At 37.4% G+C, this 22,186-nt stretch overlaps 1 protein-coding gene across 1 annotated transcript in view; it reads left to right on the top strand.

Annotated features, from left to right (window-relative positions):
- whrnb (whirlin b) overlaps positions 1 to 21,757 on the top strand; it is a 54,890-nt gene extending 33,133 nt beyond the window's left edge. The window contains exons 6-12 of the mRNA XM_079608224.1: positions 8,448 to 8,651; positions 8,824 to 9,033; positions 10,210 to 10,278; positions 11,570 to 12,170; positions 15,183 to 15,364; positions 15,629 to 15,745; positions 19,792 to 21,757. Of these exons, the coding sequence (XP_079464350.1) occupies positions 8,448 to 8,651; positions 8,824 to 9,033; positions 10,210 to 10,278; positions 11,570 to 12,170; positions 15,183 to 15,364; positions 15,629 to 15,745; positions 19,792 to 19,974 (1,566 nt within the window). The 3' untranslated portion in view covers positions 19,975 to 21,757. The remainder of the gene's footprint in view (positions 1 to 8,447; positions 8,652 to 8,823; positions 9,034 to 10,209; positions 10,279 to 11,569; positions 12,171 to 15,182; positions 15,365 to 15,628; positions 15,746 to 19,791) is intronic.
- The last annotated feature ends 429 nt before the right edge of the window (positions 21,758 to 22,186 follow it).

The following is a 22,186-nucleotide window of genomic DNA, read 5'->3' as shown; positions in this document are numbered from 1 at the left end:
GTAGCTCAAAACTGATCAGTAAAAAGCGCGTTTCATGTGATTTTTTTTTTTGCCATTCACAGTGGCTAAATATGATCGGATTCCAAAAAATCTGATTTGAACTGACAGTCTGAACGAGGCCTGAGCCACAACTCTGAATCATATACACACTTATACATATGTTTTTAAACACATGATGTTTTTCAGATAAATGTAGATTAAAAGCTTTTTTTTTCAAATGAAGCCATGGATTTATTCAGAGCAGCCACTGTGTTTCCTCTCACAGTAATTAGCTAGATCATTATTGTGGATTGGAGAGGAGGCATACTAATTCATTGTAACTCAGACGATTACAGTCAGGACTGCTTTATGGCTGACACAATTACATTTGAATGAGGACAGGAAAATAGATGCATCGATCAATGCTGAAACATAAATTAAGCGCTAATTTATTTGCTAATTTGTTGTTAATCCTTGTGCTAAAAAGGCAACATAGTCATCCTTCATTGTATTCAAAGTTAGGGAAGTGACATTACATCCTTTCCTAGAGCATAAAAACGTAGCCTAACTTAAAGGACAAAAGAGGAAAGATTGGTTCTGAGACAATCAGATCTTTTCTATGTTTTCTGGATTCAAATTGTATTTTGACTCCGTAACCTTAAGCTATTTGTCTAGCTTGTTTGGTCGCACCGCACGTAAATAACCCCTCTCAGTCCCAAACAAACTGCTTTAGGCTGGGCTGCCCGCTGCCCTCCCCTCCTGTCTCCTGCGCCTCAGGCCTGCTTTTATTTTGTTGGAATGAACCTGAGTCTTCCATCATTCAGCGGGCAAGCGAGAGGGCCGTGTCCTTCTAGAAGGCTTCATGGACCAGATACAATACAAGCTGTCCATCATGTGTAGCCTGAAGAATCAGAGCTTCAACGAGCCTGAGCAAACCACTTCAATAGGATTTATGTAGGTCACTCAAAATACACCTGGTTGAACACTATTGTGTACCCGGCGTGCCAGTCCCCCCTCCCTGTCTGCGCCAGTATAGGTTTACTGTTGACTACTTTCTTTATGATGTACTTATTATGGAAAAAAAGACTTGTTTTGATTTATTGGAGTTGCCTTTTTTTCTTGTATTAGCAAATCTATAGCCTACACAGAGAACAATGTGTAGTGTTACTCTAAAATTAAAATGATAAGTTTATATGAGCCATAGATAGATAGATGGATGGATGGATGGATGAATGGATGGATGGATACAGTAGATACAGTAGATAGATAGATAGATAGATAGATAGATAGATAGATAGATAGATAGATAGATAGATAGATAGATAGATAGATAGATAGATAGATAGATAGATAGATAGATAGATAGATAGATAGATAGATAGCATTGATTATGATAAGAAATGTTTCTTGGGCAGCAAATCAGCATATTAGAATGATTTATGAAGGATCATGTTACACTGAAGACTGGAGTAATGATGCTGAAAATTTAGAATTTGCCATCACAGGAATAAATTACATTTTAAAATACATTCAAATAGAAAACAGTTATTTTAAATCTTAAACATATTCCACAATATTTCTGTTTTGATCAATATAAATGGTGCCTTGGTGAGCCTAAAAAAAATATTGTAAAAAAAAAAAAATTAATACTGACCGAGAGTGTGCGTGTGTGTGTGAGTAACAAACATATTTGAGTGAATTGTTTCTTTAGGAATTAATACAATACAGCATCTCTTTCTTTGTTTGTGTCACTCCCACATATTTTTTATAGATTGTTTGATTGTCTAACATAATTCATCACATTATCATGACAGAGAGGATCTGCCTCATCTTCCTGTTCTTGACCAACTTCCTTAGTCCTGCATCCAGCTCTGAGTCATATCTAATTTTAATCAACAAAGTCATCCATAGTGATTGCTATCGCAATGTACAATTCCTGTAAACCACAATGACTATTCATACTTAAAGACTAGCTAGATATTTCTCAGTTCAGCAATAGTCCTTGGTGGAACTGAGACTGGTAATGTGTGTTTGTTGTGGGGGATGAGTCTGTCAGTAGGGTGCTATACGTACAGGTACTGTATGTGCATTTAAACTACAGAGTTAATTTGGCCGAGGCAGTCTTATCTTGAGTTATTGATGAAGGCTGGCACAGTGGAACGCCAAGGGACAGTTTTAGTGATCAGGGCTGTGGATCAGCAATATCCAGGAATGGGGGCAGTAATGAGGGATGGATGGGACTCCTGGCATCATCAGTCTAGGCTCTCTGAGATAAAGCGCAAAGCAGCTTGCCAAATATAACCTTCAAGATGAGTTTTTTTTTTTTTTTTTTGGTTGATATGAATGTTTAAAATGTGGGTTTCGAAAATCTATTTCTACAAGCTATAAGGTATTTATTGCAAATTATATCATTTCCCTTGAGTGCAATTCAAACTTCGGATTTCTGGACACTCGGCCTCATAATATATAAGATGTGCATAAATCACCCTAAATGTGATTGTTTGATAATTTACCAAATGTTTCTTTCAATGATTTATTTAATAAAAGAAAAGAAAGATAAAGGAAATTCCTGTACAGTATATCTACACTACCATTCAAAAGTTTGGGGTCAGTCAGATTTTTTTAATGTTTTTGAGATAAATGTTTTATACTCACCAAAGCTGCATTTATTTGATAAAAAATACAGTAAAAACAGGAATATTGTAACTCAAATTACTATTTTTTATTTGAATGTATTTCAAAATGTAATTAATTTTATGGCAAAACTGAATTTTCAGCAGCTGTTAATCCAGTCTTTATGATCCTTCAGAAATCATTCTAATATTAGGCATGTTCGACTTGAACCGGCGCTGCACAGGCCGATCGGTTTATGACATCAAAGTACCGCGAGAGCGATTCAAAAGCATAAGGAGCCGTCTGCTCTCTAATCGCTCTCGCGGTACTTTGATGTCATAAACCGATCGGTCTGTGCAGCGCTGGTTTAAGTCGAACAAGCCTATTCTGAATTGTGTAACATCTATGCTCTGTTTTGGTTTGGTAACCTGTTTGCTCGTGTTCCCTGTCATTTGACCTTTCCAGTTTGTTCCCTTGATTAATCATTCAGTTCACCTGTCGTTCAATTAATTTTAGTCTGTGTATTTATACTCCCTGTTTTGTTCGGTTCTTTGTTGGGTCTCGCTGTTTCTCCTGCCTGTTTCCTGAGTGTTTGTCATTAAAAACTACCCAGGAAATCCAGACCCAAATCAGAAAGATTAAGGGTCTGGCATTGAGTAATGAAAATCACCCAACTCGTGGGGCGGCACCAAGCATGCATTTGAAAATCTCACTGCACGCAATTGGATAACACTACGACCAATCACAACAATACACGGAGCTAACTGGTAGATTAGACTCTTGCTGTATCCGGTCGGCAAAACAGCAAAAACGTCCTTCTTGCAAATGAAAGATTTGAGCGCTGTCTTCTGTTCCTCTTTTAGATAAAAAGCCAAGTCTAACTTGTTCATTTTAGCGGCCAAAGCCGCTTTAAACAACTGGTGTTCATCCATAGCCATCTTGCAATGTTTACTAATGACTTCGACGTCACAGCGCTGTCGTCATCTGTTTAGCTCGCCTCTGGCCCGCATATCAGATACACCGATGAAATTGGTGCAGCTCGGCTGCAAGGGCAGTTAATGAGCATCATTACTCAATAGGCTTGTTTGAGATGAGCAAAATCTGCGCAGAACCGATCACAGATGATCAGCGCGAGATGCCGGTTAGAAATGTGTCCGAGTGCAGTCCGGACGTGTCGGATTCTGCAGTAGAGCGCAGTTGATCTCCACCGACTGCGCTGATCAAAAGCATGATGGGAAACGACTTGCTGACGACACAGCTTAATGCTTATTGGTTTAAACAACCATGATGTATTGTTCTCTTTTAAAATAGGCTTGTTTGAGATGAGCAAAATCTGCGCAGAACCGATCACCGGTGATCAGCGCGAGATGCATGCCGGTTAGAAATGTGTTCGACTGCGGTCCGCCTTGCTCTGATGTCATGCCGACGTAGGCTATGTAAAAAAACTCTCGCGAGCGCAAGGCGCACGTGTCGGATTCTGCAGTTGCGCGCAGTTGCTCTCCACCGACTGCGCTGATCAAAAGCATGATGGGAAACGACTTGCTGACGACACAGCTTAATGCTCATTGGTTTAAACAACCGTGATGTATTGTTCTCTTTTAAAATTTTGATTTTAAAACTCTGATATCATGTTTTATGTGTATAAATTATGTGTGAATATTCCCGAACTCTCTGACAGTGCGACCTCTATATGGATTATGTGATTATGCAAATTTTTTTATTTATTTAGGCTATTTATTATAAAAACACGTCTGTATTAAAGAAAAAAATGATTGATAAACACGTATTTGGAATGGAATTAAATAACCAGTGCTTTGGGTGTCTTGTTCATTATATTTATTTTCATATAAAAGCAATAGAACTTAAATTACATCCAGTTTATTAGCAACAATGTGCACGAGCGTGAATCCCGTGAATCCCACGATATCCATTTTTGATCTCACAGGTGTCAGATCCACTACGAGAAGAGAAAACTGTCCAGCTTGCCTGCGCTTTTTTCACTCCTCCCCTCACTGCAGCCGGCTACTCTCGCATACAATTCAGGCGAGGCAAGGCGCATCTCAAACAAGCCTAATGTTTTAAAAACGTCCGCCTTGCGCTCGCGAGAGTGTTTTGACATACGTCCGCATGACATCAGAGCCAGGCGGACCGCACTCGGACAGATTTCTAACCGGCATGCATCTCGCGGTGATCACCGTTTTTTCTCATCTCAAACAAGCCTAAAGACTGTTCCCTTAATGATTCTTCGTTGTGCGATCACTTAGAATCCACCCATGACAAATTGGTGTTTAAGAAACAGTTATTATTATTATTAATAGTTGAAAATGGTTGTGCAGTTTTTTTTCTTTTTGGCTCCATAGCTATTCAAATATCTATTGAAATATTTCTGTATACATATATCAGCATGTTCTGAATACACATGAGCATGCTTTTCCCACTTCTCTTCTTCAAAAACATTTGCTTGCATGCTTTTCAGTTTACATACAGTACTTGGCATGCTTTACAGTAACATATTTTCATGCCAGTTTTTTTTCTTTATAAATTTAGATTTGTTTCTTCACTTACGTATGATTAAAATCATTGAATTTGGTTTTAAATGTGATCGCACATACATTTTATAAATTGAGGGCTCAGGTGTCAGCTGCTTTAATACACTATAGCATAAGCACTCATTGCAACTAATAACCAGCTTTTCTCTGTTATCTATACAGCAATCACATTGGTTAGTAACTTTATAATGTGATGTTGCCCACGGTATGTGGTGAGGAATGAGGACATGTTCTTTCTGATGGCTGCAGGATTTGTAGAACACTGAAAAAAGGCAAAAGACGTGATAATTCAAATAATTAAGCTGTCTGTGTAACAGCCATACATATTTCATACTGAGTATGTTGAGTCTGATCATGAATTGGTCTGAAGAAGTTTGTACCATTGATCATGTGTAGAGAAAGAGAATAGGAAATCCTTGAGGAAGGGAAAGACATTCCTATTTTTCTTCAAATGAAAGCACTCAAGGACAGATGCAACTAAATACAAAAAAGTATTGATTTCGCAAGCAAAGCACAGTGCTTATCAGAGCAACCCTGTCTATTCTCTGTCTGTCTCAATCTCATTCTCTTTCCCTGATCTTTCTCATTCTTTCCCTTTTTATTTGATGTCACTTTAATAGCACACACACTACCGTTCCAAAGGTTTAGGGTGTTTTTGAAAGAAGTTTCTTATGCTCACCGACATGTATTTGATCACAAATATAGTATAGTAAAAACAGTAGTATATTGAAATATTATTACAATATAAAATAACTTTTCTATTTAAAATATTTAAAATGTAATTTAAGATCTCTCATCAGATATTATCTGATGAATAGAAAATTCAAGAGAACAGCATTTATATGAAATATTCTTTTTTTATAACAATGTAAAAGTGTTTATGTCACTTTTGATCAGTTTAACAACCTTGCTGAATAAAAGTATTAATTTCTTCTTTAAAAAAAAATCTAACTTTCTGAACGATAGTGTCTATTCATATATTATATTCGCATATTCTCTTACACATAAGTATTGCTTTTTCCTGCTGTCTGAGTCTATATCAGACCCTTTTTTCATGTTACGACCCACCAGTTGAGAGCCACTCTGCTGCGTTGTTGAATGGATGTGTGTCCCTATTTTTCTCACACTGACCTATTGAAGGTTTGTGTATCGAATATTTTTTTTTTTTTTTTTTTTTTTTTTTTACAGTATGTCATTAGCTAGATACCTGGGGATATACTATGCATGTTTTTTCAATGTTTGTTGTTTGTTAGCAATAGCAACACCTGCAGATATAAAGGCAGGGAGAGTGAGATAGATGGAGCTGGTTGACAGATACTGGAGTTATTGTGTTGTGGGTCTGATTAAGGAGAACATCTAAAAGTAGAAATCAGAGGAGAGGCATGTTTTCAAAGAAAAAGTGCATGACTAGCTCAATAAGAGAGAGAGAGCAAGTTTGTTACCCTAGGGTATGTAGCATTACATATTAGACATGGCTGACTGGTGAGGTCTCGGAGATGCAGTCCTGCAGCTGCTATTCTCTCTTTCCCATGAGTGCCTGCCGCCCACACTCTGACTTGACCTGAACATGCACATTACATCAGTTCAGATCAACTACATGGTGTGACTAATGATTGCACAACTATTTAATATCACTGTAGCACTACATGCCACTATTTGCTTGTTTTCAGTTGTGATAATAATTTAATAACTTTGGCTGTATTCAAAACAGAAGCCAGCTGCCTTCCCAGACTTCAAAGGCAGTGTTTTAATATAAGATACATCCTAATGGTTTCAGACAGGATTCTGAGGCCCCATAAAATCATGCAAATTATATTTTAAAAAATCATGTGAGCTTAACAAGCAAACATGTATTGACTACAATGCTAATTTGTCAGTAGAAATCGATTACCTTCAAAAAAATTATATTTGTAAATGTAATTTTTTTTTCTAAACTTAAAAGATGTATACATCATCTTTTATGTAAAATTCTTACATTTAATCAATACATCCAATTAGAACAACAGACACTATAGGAAGTGGCATTTAGATGAATTTACACAGACTGTTTAATCGGCGTATACATGTTATAAATGCCATAAATAACAAAAAATGTTTATATTGAAATATGAAATATAAAAATATAAAAAGTATAAAAAATAAATATATATATATATATATATAACTAAAACTGCCAGTAGGTGGTGGCAAGTCCGTGTTTTAATGAATGAGCCATTGAATCATTCATTAAAACAATTTGTGGGTTGTTAGACAGGGTTGTTAAAACTAGGCGATTTCGTAGCAGCCAGCAATAGCAAGCTAGCCCTAAAAGCTTGAGATCCCACCCTCCCTTTTGAACATGAACACGCACAGCGCCTGCAAATCGTCACGAGATGGGAGACAACGTTAAATTGCCTCATGTCTCAAAGCAGATAACACAACAATATTAATGAACGTAAAAACGAAATGTGAACGTACAACCTGACTGCTGCAGATTCATTTCGGCGTTTATAGTGTTGTTGATGGTAACGTCACGGGTTACCATCTCGTAATTACGGTAACGACATGCCGTGAAGGCAGCATAAGCTTGTTGTTTTAGTTCAGGAGGAACTGTATTAACTGTGCGGATGATGTGTGATGTCTGTATGGAATACAGTATGGAAATACATATGTTGACAGGCAGCTGGGCATCGGTCCGAATACAATGATTGGACAGACATTTTTTGGTCCTGAGACTTCCACAGAAGATATATGTACGTGTTTTAATATTTAGACCACTTCTATTATTGATTGCTATCAGGATATGAAGAGAGTTTCAACCAGTATAACAAAAAGTGTTTATAAAACAAATTGCTTACCCTACCTTTAAACTAAAGAAAAATACAGTGCACAATTTTCTTACTTGAAATAAAATAAACATGAACTGAAAAAAAAATAACACATAAAGACCTTAATCTTAGTTTATTTCACAGAGCAACATTTCTCATTATCAATTAGTTAAACTTGATGTACTAAAACTATAATAGCATATCAATAATACTAAAATAACATGGCTTATTTAGAAATTAAGCAAGTGGCTGCCTTTATAAATGGGTTATCAAATCAATCTCTAAAACGATTTCTTCATAAACACAGATACACTTAATAATGAAATACCACTGTGTTTCTCTGAGATGCAGTGAAGGATGCAATTGAAAGGGTATGATAAAAAATTCAAACAAATGAAGGCATCTTTGTAGATGCAAACATTTGACTTGACAATAAGAGGTTTCACACATGTACAACATTACAGTTCATCTCTACTGTTTTATTTTCTCTGTTTTGCAGTCAGTCTGTTGTAAAGGTGTTATGCCAGCGGTTGGAGTGGTGCGCGCAGGAGCGTGGAACTCGCTGGAGGAACAGGCGTTCATGCTTCTAACAGAGACAGAGAGACAGACCATGGGCTACTACATTCAAGAGTACCAGCGCGCACACATCGGGGTAGAGCCTCTGGCCATGGCCTTGTTTGAACTGTTCAACACACATGCCAAGGTGAGGCTGACAGCAAAGAATTGCTAACAAACCATAGTGCCATTGTCTATGCCAGCATAAAAAAAACCTCTTAGTTTGATAGCTAGCACTGTATTCAAATGAAAAATGTATCATATTTTGGATGATTTCAGGTTTTTCATTTAATGATCTCTTGGCTGTTCCTGCTTCCCAGCTGTCCTTGCTGGCTGAGGTGCGGACTCTGATCGGTGCGCAGGACCTGGAGCGATTCGACGGGCAGGTGTTACATCGTGAGATGGAGGCGTGGAGGGCTCGGCACGCCGGCCCGGGCCTTCTGCACCCTGATACTATCTGCGTCACCCATCCAGAGGGCCACGTTCCTTCTGTTTGCCAGCTGACCCCTGCAGTCCCCGGCTACAACAAGGCACGTGGATGTGGTTGTGTGCAGTGCATGCACTGGTGGGCGAAATTAAAGTACAAGGGCTGGATTCATGAAAATCTTGAAGTTTATATGAATGTGAAGTTCTCAAATGTTTTCTTAAGAACATCTTACATTTTTTTCTTCAGAAGAAAATGAAAGGCTTTTGTGTTATTTGATTGAAAGGCAGGTATTGCTCCAAATGAAACATCTCAAAGCCTGTCTTTTTGCTCTGCCTGCAGATCACCGTATAGGTATCATAATGAGTGCGCAGTCTATTTTCGTAAGACTGGCTTGACGGGAGTTAATCACTCAGCATCATGTTTTAAATAGTTATTAATAGTTATTTTAAAAGATCCTGTCTCAAGATGCAGTGGTCTTTCCCATTCATTTGCGCTCTGTTTGTCTTCTGTTCCCTGTAAAGTGAATGTGTCCTGTGTGTCACCTCGCTAGTTGTAGCTAGAGTGAGCGCATCAAGTGTACATGCAAATGACCGATTGGTGTCATGTCAGAGTACTCATACAGATATTCATGTATTATATGTAGCTAGTGCTATGTTGTAATGCTTCATATTTGAAACAACCCAATCATTTCAACAAACATAAGACAGGTTGGAGGTTATCCTAACTTTGAGAATTTATTTACGGAACTTTAAGAACATTCTGTTCTGGAATATGAATACATCTTAAAGATATCAGTAAGATGTTACATGTTTTTGAAAGAGCCAAAGTACAATACAAAATACAGTATTCATATCAATAGTATTCAAATACAAATACATATCAAAATGAATGATGCATAAACACTATAGTAACATAATTTAATATAATATTGACGTTTTTGTGTTCAATGCTCATGCTTATGATGCCTATTTGAAGTAAGAGCTAACTTTGTTCAGACTGTTTTCTACTGTGCCTGCATTGAATGGTCTGATCTGCTGTGTCTTGGTAATTTCATGATTTGATTCCAACCATTATTATGAATTGTAAATCTCACTTGACGCAAGCTGGCAATTGAGCTGAATTGATGAGAAAGGCTTAGAAATGAAGAGCTGCCTCAAGTGGAGCGTGAATGTCTTAAACCCAAACATATTTTTGATTGTATTTTGTTCTGGAGTGATTGTTCCTGTGTATAACCAAGTCATTTCAGTGATTGTTAATGCTTTTTGCTTTGCTTTTATAGAGTGAGGGCAGGTTGGATGGGAATTTGATGCCACTGGAGAGTTTAAATTCTCTTCTTGATGTTGCTCTGGTGAGTTGTTTATATTTTGTGTTGTGTGTCTACATGCTGTTAGATTGGATTAAACGTTTTGTGGAGTAAAATCAGCCAACGTTATAATGGTTTTTGTATTTTATATTTGTGTGTAACAAGGAAGATTTAGGGCTAAGAAAACAAAACATTTTCCCCTGCAATACAAAGGCTTTCACATGACACATCCCCTTTATAAAACAAACAAAATTGCTAATTATTTATTTGGATGTTTCTAACTCATACGGCTGTATTTTATTTTATTTTATCTCAAAGATCAATATATCTCATTTTGAAAGGTTGTGAAAGGAGTCATAATACAGTAAACAAATAATACAATTAAAATAACCGTTTTCTATTTGAAAATATTTGAAAATGCAATTTATCCCTGTGATGTAAAACTGAATTTTCAGGATAATTAATTGATGCTAAAGAAACATTTCTTATTATCAATGTTGAGAACTATTATTCTGTTTAATATATTTGTGGAAACTGATAAATTTTTAGGGATTCTTTGATGAATAGAAATTTAAAATAATAGCATTAATTTAAAATATTTCTTATTTTGTAACAATACAAAATTATTTAGTGCAAATTTTGGTTAATTTACTGCATCCTTTCTGAATAAAAGTATTAATAAAAAATAAATAAAAAAAGACTGATCCCAAACTTTTGAACAATGTGATTAATTTAATATGCAAAAAAAAAAAAAAAAAAAAATATATATATATATATGTCTAATGGTATATATGCTTTCTGTAGTTGACGTTGCAAACATTTACATTGTATTCAATGTAATTTTACGCTGCCCGAAAATATGGGGTATCATTTACTGTCAAAAGAGCTTGACATCATCAAATGTGCCATTAGGTTTTTAAATCAGAACACACCTGATAGATTTCCTTTCTATCTATAGTCAAGTTTGAATATGTCAAGTTAAATAGAATTTTTTTATTCCACATTTTCTTGTTCTTATTGAATTAAGCATCAGTAGTTTAACATTAACTCTTGTAATCATAAACGATTATGTTGAATCCATAATTGACCGTCTTGTTATAAACATTTGCTTGTGCTAAATTGATGTACACTGACGACTCTATCATCTATTAATTTCACAATGTGCTGACTTTTGGGAAGTAAATGTCACCTTTAAAAGCTTTAAAATGTCAGAATGTTTTTTTTCTCAGCATTATCATACCTCCCTTAATGATAATGGATCCTTTAATTGCCTGTCTTAGTATTTGCAAGTGACTGTGAGAAGATAAATATGGACAATACGTTTGTTTTATTTCAGGATAAGGTGCAGCCGTCATCTGAGTCACCCCCCTCGTTCAAGCCTCCCCCTCCACCTATTCGACATGCCAGCCCAAAAAGTCAAACCAAACGACCTTCGTCTAAGCTGTCCCAGACCAACCTGCTCTTTACTGCCCCCTGTAGGCGGCACCAAGAAAACCACACCCACAATCACTCACACTCGCCCTGCTCTACTCACAACTCCCCGTGTACCATCCACCACACCACTTCCACCTGCTCTGTCCATCACACTCCTCCACCCTGCTCTCACCATCACAGCTCTCCACGGTCATCCTCCTATCACGCTAGCCCGTCCTCCGGACCGCCGTGTAGAGATCTGGTTCAGTTTCTGATGAGCAGGCATGCGGCGGTGCTCTCCCCGCACCCAGAGTCTCCAAATCGTTCTCGAGAGGGCAGCCCAATGATCTCTCCCCGCTCCTCTCCGTCCCTTTCGCCTTCACTGCTAATGCCTGCACCGCCTCCCTGTAGCCCAGAGATGCTCGAGGGCTCCCCATGTACACACAGCTGCGGTGCCACCCAGAACAGCCCACTACACCCTGAGCCGGAGACGGCGGAGGAAAGGCTCCAGCCCCAGCTACGAGGTGAAGGCACTCTGAAATTATGGGCCCTATTTTAACGATCTAAGCTCTTGGTCTAAAGCGCACGGCGCAAGTGCACTTAGGGCGTGTCCGAATCCCCTTTTTTGCTAGTTTAACGACAGGAAAAATGGTTTGCGCACCCGGTACATGGTCTAAAAGGGTTGTCCTTATTCTCTTAATGAGTAATGGGTGTGTTTTGGGTGTAGCGTGCAATAAACCAATCAGAGTCTCATATCACATTCCCTTTAAAAGCTAGTTGCGCTCGCGCCATGGCGGATTCGGAAAGTGGAAAAGCTGAACGCTTCTTTAGTGAGGAAACGGATCTGCTCGTGCACGAGGTTAAAGCACGCGAGCTGACCATCTACTGGACAAAGTTTACGTGCGTGGTGGACCCACCTATAGGCGCACATTACTAATGCGCTCTTTAAAAAAAATGTAATACTGTGCTTTTGACTTATGAGTTTAGACCAGGTTTTTGTTGGGCAATGGCGCAGTCAATTTCAGTTGTCTCAAAATAGAAACGCACCAATGGGCGGACAAATGGGCGCAAATGTATTTACTATTTAAACAACGTGGTGCAGGACATGGAAATGATAACTGGGTCTGGCTAAAACTAGCAAAACACTCTTGTGTCGAGCCTGGCGCCGCATTGCGCCGGGCGTATGATGGGGCTCTATATCTTAAAGGGATAGTTAACCCAAAAATGAAAATTCTGTCATCATTGACTACTTTTACATGTGCACCAATTGACCAATACTGCGTGCACATGTATTTTTTTTCCAGTAATCAGAGTATGGACTTAAAATTGTAGAAAGATGTTTACATGACAGAGCAAACCTCTTTACTCCCATTTACATGCACATTTAATTTTTCTGATCATGGTAAGAGGTGTAATTATTTTTACCGCCATTATTAATAGGAGTATTGTGTTTACATGAGGTAAAGTTTAATCACAATATTGCCAAAACCCATTATAAACAATTTTATGAGTATATGAGTGTGCATGTAATGCATTTCAAACCTGTTATCACTTTTTTCAGTGGAACACAAAAGTTGACATTTTGAACAAGGTTGGACAACAAACAGTTTTGGTTTACTTTCATTAAAGGTGCATTGTGTAATATTTAGGAGGATCTGTAGACATAAATGCAATATAATATATATAACTATGTTTTCAGGGGTGTATAAAGTCCTTTCTTAATGAACCGTTATGTTTTTTTTTTATTACCTTAGAATGAGGCATTTCTATCTACATACACCGCAGGTCCCTTTACATTGAAATAGCCATTTTGCGCCGACATGTTTCTACAGTGGCTAAACGAACAAACTACTACAGAGCGTATTTCGTCACTATGTTGTTCTTCGTGCAAAGAAGCTAGCTAAAGTCAGCGAATAAAACACTGACACAATGATGAACAAGTAACAATAATATTCGCAATAACATATCGTTTTACTGAATAATAAAGTAAACATAATTTCTTAATTTATCTTTGTAAAGAAACCTCATTGCTTAACTGGCTACTCTCTGCTGTCTCAGACGACGACATCTTTTCCTGTCGGCCACCGTAACTTCTGTCGGTTGCAATTCGTAACCTCACCACTCCACAGAAGAAAGAAAGTCATACAGGTTTGGAATGACAAGGGTGATTAAATGATGACAGAATTTGCACTAACTATCCCTTTTAGTTAGCCCTAGTTAGATGTATTCAAGTTGGTATGTTTATGGTTTTTATGTGTCTGTCTTCAATTGACAAATGACTCTTTAAAAAAAAAAAATTGTGCATAAAAAACATACAGCACAACCAGTATAGTATATTTTGATTCCCAGACAAATTATCCTTTTAAACCAAATATTTTTAGAGAATCAGAAACATGTAGTGTAACCAGTGTAGTTTTATTCACAAACAAATTATATTAACTTTCTATACTTTTTTTAATGAGATTATAATTTTATAATAATTGTAATGTGACACAAAAAAGAGCTGGATCCGAGTTTTATTGACAAAAATAAACAAATCATACACAAAGACCAGACAACCAAGAACAGAATGAGTGCATCAAACATAAGATCCATGTTGTAACAACACCAGCCAAATAACATGTGAAAACACCAGGGTTTAAATACACAAGATAACAAGGGGCTAACATGGGACAGGTGAAGATGATTAATTGTCATGGAAACAAACAAGTTACAAAGAAGACATTAACTAAAAACAGGAAGAGAACACAAACAATAGGAACAGGAAACACTTCAACTTAAAAGTCCTTAAACACAAGACAGGGGGATCACAAGACAAGAATCATGACAATAATTTTATACATTATTATAATTATAGTTTTTCACAAGAAATTTTATTCCAAAGTTCAGTTGGTATCCACAGAGCATTTTTGGTTGTGATGCTTATTTTACTGTAGCCTATCTGTTATATAATAAATAGAAAAAATGAACTGCACAGTTTAGGTCCTGCATGCTGTTAAATTTTAAGATTAATATTTTTGTAACATATCAAGCTAGAATTCTTCCTGTATAATGTACAGGATTAGTTTGTGAGAAAATGTCTTTCATACACAAGCAAAATGGACATTATAATGGAAATATACCACAATTAATCACAATGGAACTGAATCAGGGAATCTATCGATACCGAGCCCTGTAGAATACACATTACAAAAATGGCTTTAGATGTCATTATAAAGATAAAAGAAGGTACCTAAGCTTTAATTTATCAAATGGCAGGATAACTTATTACAGAATGCACATAGAGGTCATATGGCATTTCATTCATTTGAAATAATTAGTCACACTAATTTAACATGCTAAATTGACAGCCATAGTAGGTACATCTAAACTTTGATGAAGTTCAGCACTTAGGGAATTCATCCAGCTGTATAACTCTTTTCAGATTCAGCTAATGTGTGAGGTTCACATAAATTCTGAATGCAGACCTCTAATCTCTGAAAGCTAAATTGTGTGGTTATTTATGGCTTTGTGTGCTCATTTGTCCATATTCCCAGGAGCCACCCTGTCCCAGCTGTCAGACAGCGGACAGACTCTGAGCGAGGACAGTGGAGTGGATATCGCAGAGGCTGGGGGGTTGAGTAAGGACAGCAGCCCGCGACCAGGCAAACCTCCCTTTCTGCAGGTCATAGGTGACACACGCAGAGCGGAAGGACTCGCACAGGCCTCCGCGAAACAGGTGAGAGAGAAGCGACAGGTTCTGTTGTTGATATCATATATCATATAAGCAACTGTTAAACAGATGCGTATATGTCTTAATGTCAGGATTTAGTCTCGTTTGTCCTGCTGCTGTTTAAGGAGAGTTTTGGTTTCTCTCTGATTTTTCTTCATTCATGTTAAACTCTCTTGTCTTCCTCCTCCACATTCCTTTAAATCTCTGGGGGTTTTTTTGTCTTCTTGAGTGTGATGTCTAAAGTAGCATCCATTTTGTTCATTGTTTTAGATGGGAATAATGGAGCCTATATTTGTACGGGTGCCCAAGTGTGCCAGTACACTGGGTATTGCTGTTGAAGGGGGTGCCAACACCAGACAGCCTCTGCCACGCATTGCCACCATACAGGTGGGTCAGAACGGGTTAAAGTTCAAAACGACGGCTAAGAAACCTGAAAATAATAGATGTGTTCCAAACCTTAATGAGCTGTCTAATTAGCATGTTGTGGCATCATTACATGATGGCTGTTCCACAAGGAAAGAAGCATAGCTAATTATTGTTTTGTTTTGCCTAAATCTAAGGCAGTATCCATTGTGGCGAAGGCAATTCCAGAATGCATAGCACACAAGATCATGGAAAATAGTATATAAATCTTTTGAACAGTTGTGTATATACATCAAAATGTATAATTAAAAATAGTTCATTCTAATTAAAAAAATAATTATTTTACAAATGCATGAATGTTATGTAGCAACATAATACTCTGTTGAAATCAAGTATGAGTCTAATCAGAAGAATCTATCCTATAACATTCCAGATCAGTAACTTATGAGCTTCCATAAAAAAAAAAAAAAAAAAAAAAAAATCCTATGTACTGTAGCTAAAAGCCTAGAAAGCAAGGCAGCTTGCTGCTGTAGGTTTTGGTGCAGAGCAATAAAGTATGATGATTAGACATTCTGTACTCAGCCACATAGAAATTGTGTCCTGTAACAAATATGAAATGTTAACATAAAAGTATCACAAAGTCTTAGAATTACTATTCCCAGAAAGTACCTTTTGTTCCACTAATGGAAAGGGTAGCTAATGTACTGTGAAGGTCTGATATTACACCCATCAAGGTGCAATATAAAGTTGTAACTTATATAATGTGTTTTCAGAAAGCTTTTAAAAGCTGTTCTTTCATATACACATGACTGCTTAGGTCAGTAAAACCTGCTTATTCATCATATGACTAAAATAGCTCGGCATGACAAAACAACTCCAATTTTCATATTAAAAATTACTCATGGCACTGTTAATATTTCCCTATTAGATAGACCCCTGTGCATTTAGCAGTGTTAAGATGCTAGATTAGTCTTTAGTCATAACGTTACTGGAAGTTTTAAATATAAAGGAGCCGGTTTGTTTTCCTCTCATTTCTTTTATGACCTTTATTCCAGCAACTGTTAGTTAACATAGTGCATTAGCATATTCAAGCCCCGGTTATGTGTGCTTACTTCTATCAGCGTTGTGTTCACTCGACATGAAGGTGAGAGATTTCCCCTTTAGCGCAAAGTGGCTTTGCACAAAAATATGTTTACTTGCATATTTAAACCTGATGGGGATCAAGCATCTTGTGATATTGCTATAGCTTTAGGGGATGAAAAAAAGATGAAATTAACATAACTTGTGTCTAATAGCGTTTATAGAGATGTCCAATACTGCTAAATGAGGACAAAGTGCTGAAGCGGTGTTGCTCTATTCTTTGTTGATTGCGGGAGTATCCTTGAAATTTGCATAGAATGTCAGTTTACACAACCAGCATGTGTAAATCTCACCATTGGAAAGGTCACAGAAGAGCACAGCCTGTCACAGACCCATCTGGACATGTTCCATAATTAAAAGTGCAGAATATTTTTCTCTCCAGAAAATGTCCTGAGACATCACACCTTTTTTTTTTTTGACAGCCCTAAGTGTTTGGGGAGTAAACTTTTTTAGCCTTTTACTTTTTTTTAGCCGATCAGACACTCTGTTTCAAATTTGTTACAACACTCCCTAATTTGTTGGCTAGCAGAAGCAACTGGGTTATACTTTTAGAGAGTCAACTGTATACACTCTAAGTAACTTTGCAACTACATCTTATCTAACTCTTATTCATTTGCAACTACTTGTCAACTCACTCTTGTTAGAGCATTGGTAGACTGTTAAGTTAGGGTTAAGGCCCCGATTTACTTAAACTTGATGTGACGTCATTTCGAACAAAATCACGCCGAAACAAAGTTCGTTTGGAGTTCTTTTTGGGAGTTCGAAACAGCTTGACAAAGCGAATTTTCCGGAAAGGTTCACTCCGGCTGATAAAACCCTTTTTACTAATATTGGTTTGTGGCGATTACGTAATAGGTAGGTGTGCGCGGAGGCTCTGCCTTCTTTCACGTGGAAAGTCGGTCGAGGTCAGACGTCCACAAGCGAAAACATGAACACACTGGAGAGATACTTGCAAAAGTTACTTGTAGTCAGTAATAAGTCTGTTGGGGGAAAAGTGTTAGCAGATATTAAGCACACAGTCTGCTAATACTCTAATCACTGGTAGTTGATGTACTACTAGTACAGAATATCAAAAATGGACAATTGAAATAAAGTGTTACCAGCAACTGTGAAGAGAATTTTTTTTAAAGTGCTGTTTGATACAATCAGAATGTTCCTCTGCTGATTTTATTGTCTTGAAATGTCTGACCTTCAAAGGAAAGAAAAAATTACAGAATTTTTAGCTTTGAGTTTGAATTAATGAATAATAAATAGGTGTCAGGGTTGGGTGAAGGAATGAGGTGAGGACTCATTAAATAAAATAAAAACTATCCCATGGGGGGAACAAGACCAACATCTGGACAAAGCAGGACTGGACATGGTAACCGGATCAGGCAAGGCAAGGCAAGGCAAGGCAAGGCAAGGCAAGGCAAGGCAAGGCAAGGCAAGGCAAGGCAAGGCAGGGCAGGGCAGGGCAGGGCAGGGCAGGGCACGAACGGTATACAAAAGACGACGAATACTGGAAGGAAAACACAAGGAGAATAAATAGGGAGAGCAAACAAAGCAGGTGACGAGGAGGACAGGTGGGGCAAATTAACCAATAATCAGATAACAAGAAGGGCGGGGTTAGACAATAGACAGGGGATCACATGGCACATAGAAACAAACATGAAAAGCCATGTGCTCACACCAAACAACAAAAACAAGAGCACATGGCCAGTGAACACAATCTCACAGATTGCATGTCTACACAGAACATGACAACACGAACCATGCACTACACCAAACGAACACAACACGCATGCGGATAGAGGAGTGTACAGCCCGAGCAAACTCGAAAGCACTCTCAAAAAACAAGACAGAGCGCACAGAGAATGAGCGAATGCTGATCCCGTGTACTCACAACAGAAGATAAACACACAGAGCATGAATGTCCGAACCACGACACAGAAACCACACCAAACTAGACCGAAGTGCCATGATACAAACATCACGCTCCACACACAAAACAACTCACATGGACGGAAGAGCGTACGACCCGAGCGAACTCAGAACCGCACGCTCACAACGACAAGTCAGGTCAAAACAGACTGAAGTGACAGAAGCCTGACAATAGATTAGCCCTTGATTTTCCTTGATACCCTATACCAGGGTAATGCTAATATATCTTGAAGTGACATGACATATTCAGAGTTTTGGGGGAAAAAAGTGATGTTGATCATATTTCAAAGACAAAACAGGCATACATTCTTTTCACTATGTTTTTTTCAAAGCAGCATTTTTAAAGCATGTTAGAGTGAGATCTCAGATGCTGTCTGACACTGTTATGTACTGAATCCAACCTGAAAGTACACATGGCACAATGAGCCGATGTCATAGGTGTAACCATGGCTACCGCTCTTCCTCCTTAAGACCCACTTTGATTCTTATCAAATGTTCATTATGAGAGCAATCACTATTCAATATTTAATCAGACATTTACAGCTCATGTGTCAAGTTATTGTAATACTAATAAATGTAAAAAAAAAAAAAAAAAAAAAAAAAATCAATTAAATCAGATCCCAGCAGGATTATATGACTGTAACAGCGCTTTCATGGTGTGACCATTATATAGGACTGGAGATTGTTGGCCCAAATGTAGCAGGGCTATTAGACTGCGATCAGACCGACCTCCCTCCAGCTGAACAAAAGATGACAACCAGAACGCTCATCTTGGTTATCTCTTTCTACCTGTCCTCAGGCACTTTATCTTTATACTATAACTGACAGGAGGTCAGCTAATGACCTCTCAATATAAAGTGCCATATCGGAGAGAACAAGCTCTCATTTTCTCCCCCATTTCCCACTTGTCTTTTCTCTCGCACTTTTGATAGATGGTCTCTCTCTTTGGTAAAGTTTAAGACTTTCTTAGCTTATTTCTCTCTCTTTTTCTTTCTCTTTCTGTCTTTCAGAAGGGGGGCTCTGTGCATATCTGTGGGCAGTTACGGGTGGGTCAGGTGATTCTGGAGGTGAATGGCGTGTCACTTAAAGGAATGGAGCACCGGGACGCGACTCGCGTCATTGCGGAGGCTTTTAAGACCAAAGACAAAGACCATGTCGACTTTTTGATTGCTGATTTCAACTCTGCTCTGTAAAAGTCGCCCCTTTGAGAGTTTCACTCGACAGCACTGCAAAGACCTGGCACTTTACGTCACATCCGCACAGAGGGGCCGAATGAGTCATGCTTGTCATATCTGAGTTCAAAAGCTTCAACACACCCGCCTTACGTCTGTGTTCTCGCTACAACAGCGACCAGCCATCACACATTTACTGTATTAACAAGGTACGTTCCAGTGGATGATCTAGTGAAATGTTTGACAGGGCAAAATCAGGGTTATGTCAAGTCTGTCAAATCTGTGCCACCTCGTGGTCTGTTCAATGAAGCTTATACACACACACTACCATTAAAGTTTGGGGTCAGTAAGAGTTTATTTTTTATTTTTTATGAAGTCTCTAATGCTCACCAAGGATGCATTTATTGGATCAAAAGTACTGTAAAAACCGTAATATTGTGAAAAATGATTACAATTTAAAATAACTTTCATATTTTAATATATTTTAAAATCAAGTTTATTTATTCCTGTAATTTATTCCTTTAATTAATCTATTCCTCTGATCAGCACCATTACTCCAGTCTTCAGTGTCACATGATCATTCAGAAATCATTCTGTTGATTTGGTGCTCAAGAAACATTTCTTATAATAATCGATGTTGAAAAAATGCTGTGCTGCTTAATGTTTGTGAAAATAAAAGTATAAATTAAAAAATAATAAATTCTGACCCCAAACTTTTGAATAGAATTGTGTGTGTGTATCATCAAATATCATCATTTATCAAGTCCAATTAATATGTATTGTTGATAATACTATCATAATTGCTATTAAATAATTACGTTTTCTTGTACGTTTGTTTGTGTGTGTGTGTGTGTGTATATATATATATATATATATATAGCCTACACACGCACACACACATACACACACACACACACACATAGCCCTCCTTTATAATAAAAAATGGGTTTTCTTTCAAAATAATATTATGTATCACTTTGATATTATATATTGGCATAGTCATTGTTTTGGAGGTGCTTTGTTACTTTTTCTTGATTCTGAAGGTTTTCGTATATTTTATTATAAGAGGACCTGAATTTAGTTGTGAATTACTGAAGTGGAATGCTATACACTACAGAGTGATATTAATATACTACTAGTATCATATCTGACTGGAGGATCAGAATTATTCCTGGAAAGAAGGAGTGAACAAGGATGAGTTATCTCATTGTTTTCTCTTTATTGTTTTTTCCTCTTTCTCTCTCTCTCTCTCTCTCTCTCTCTCTCTCTCTCTCTCTCTCTCTCTCTCTCTCTCTCTCTCTCTCTCTCTCTCTCTCTCTCTCTCTCTCTCTCTCTCTCTCTCTCTCTCACACACACACACACACCGATTTTTTTTAGTCCTCTTATGTCAGTGTGCTTACTTCAGAGATGGGTTATAGAGAGGTATAATCAAGATGTGTATAGCAATATTTTTGAAGAGATCAGATGTTCAGTGTTTCAATTATATGTAAATGCATGGCTCCTGATTATGCGACATACAGAGAGTTATTGTATATACTGTAGGTAAAATAATGTAAAGCTGTATATATTTTATTTATGTAATATATATTTTTTGCACATACTGTTGATATAATGTTTTCAATAACTACATCAAAACATAAAAACCCTCAAGTATGAAACCAAAACATCATGTAGTATAGACACATACAGTATAAGCATATAAGTTTTTAACCCCAAAGGATGTTGTCTTTCCTTCAGATGTTTTATTCACACACCACCGTTATGCAGATAGTCTGTCTTTAAGTTTATAAAGATCTTCTTTTTGTTTGTTTGTCGCTTGTCATTTGTTGTACTTTGCAATGTGAAAAAAATAATAATATTGTAACTTTACAGGAACTGTAATATCGTAGGCTGATTACAGAGCAATACCTTATAGAGACACACAGTCCGAGGGTATCAGTATTATGCCTGAAATATTTATGATTTATGCCAAACTGGAAAAGAGACTTAAATAAATATTTAAAGACTGAATTATATTTCTAGTTTATTCATATTTTCATTACTTGGTTAAAACATGCTGTTACTTGTTATCCACCTAAAAAGTGTTGATGTCTGTTCATTTGACTCTCTTCTCTGGTGAAGTTGTGTTTTGGTGCCCTCATGTGTTGAAATTAAGGAAATGGTTTTAATTGCTAAGGTTTGAAGTAAATGCAAGGCAGTACTACCGTATATGAACTGCTTATATTTTTCATTG

The sequence above is a fragment of the Phoxinus phoxinus genome, assembly GCF_949152265.1.
Source record: "Phoxinus phoxinus genome assembly, chromosome: 3".
In the NCBI taxonomy this organism is placed as follows: domain Eukaryota; kingdom Metazoa; phylum Chordata; class Actinopteri; order Cypriniformes; family Leuciscidae; genus Phoxinus; species Phoxinus phoxinus.
This window is presented reverse-complemented; position numbering and strand designations above follow the sequence as displayed.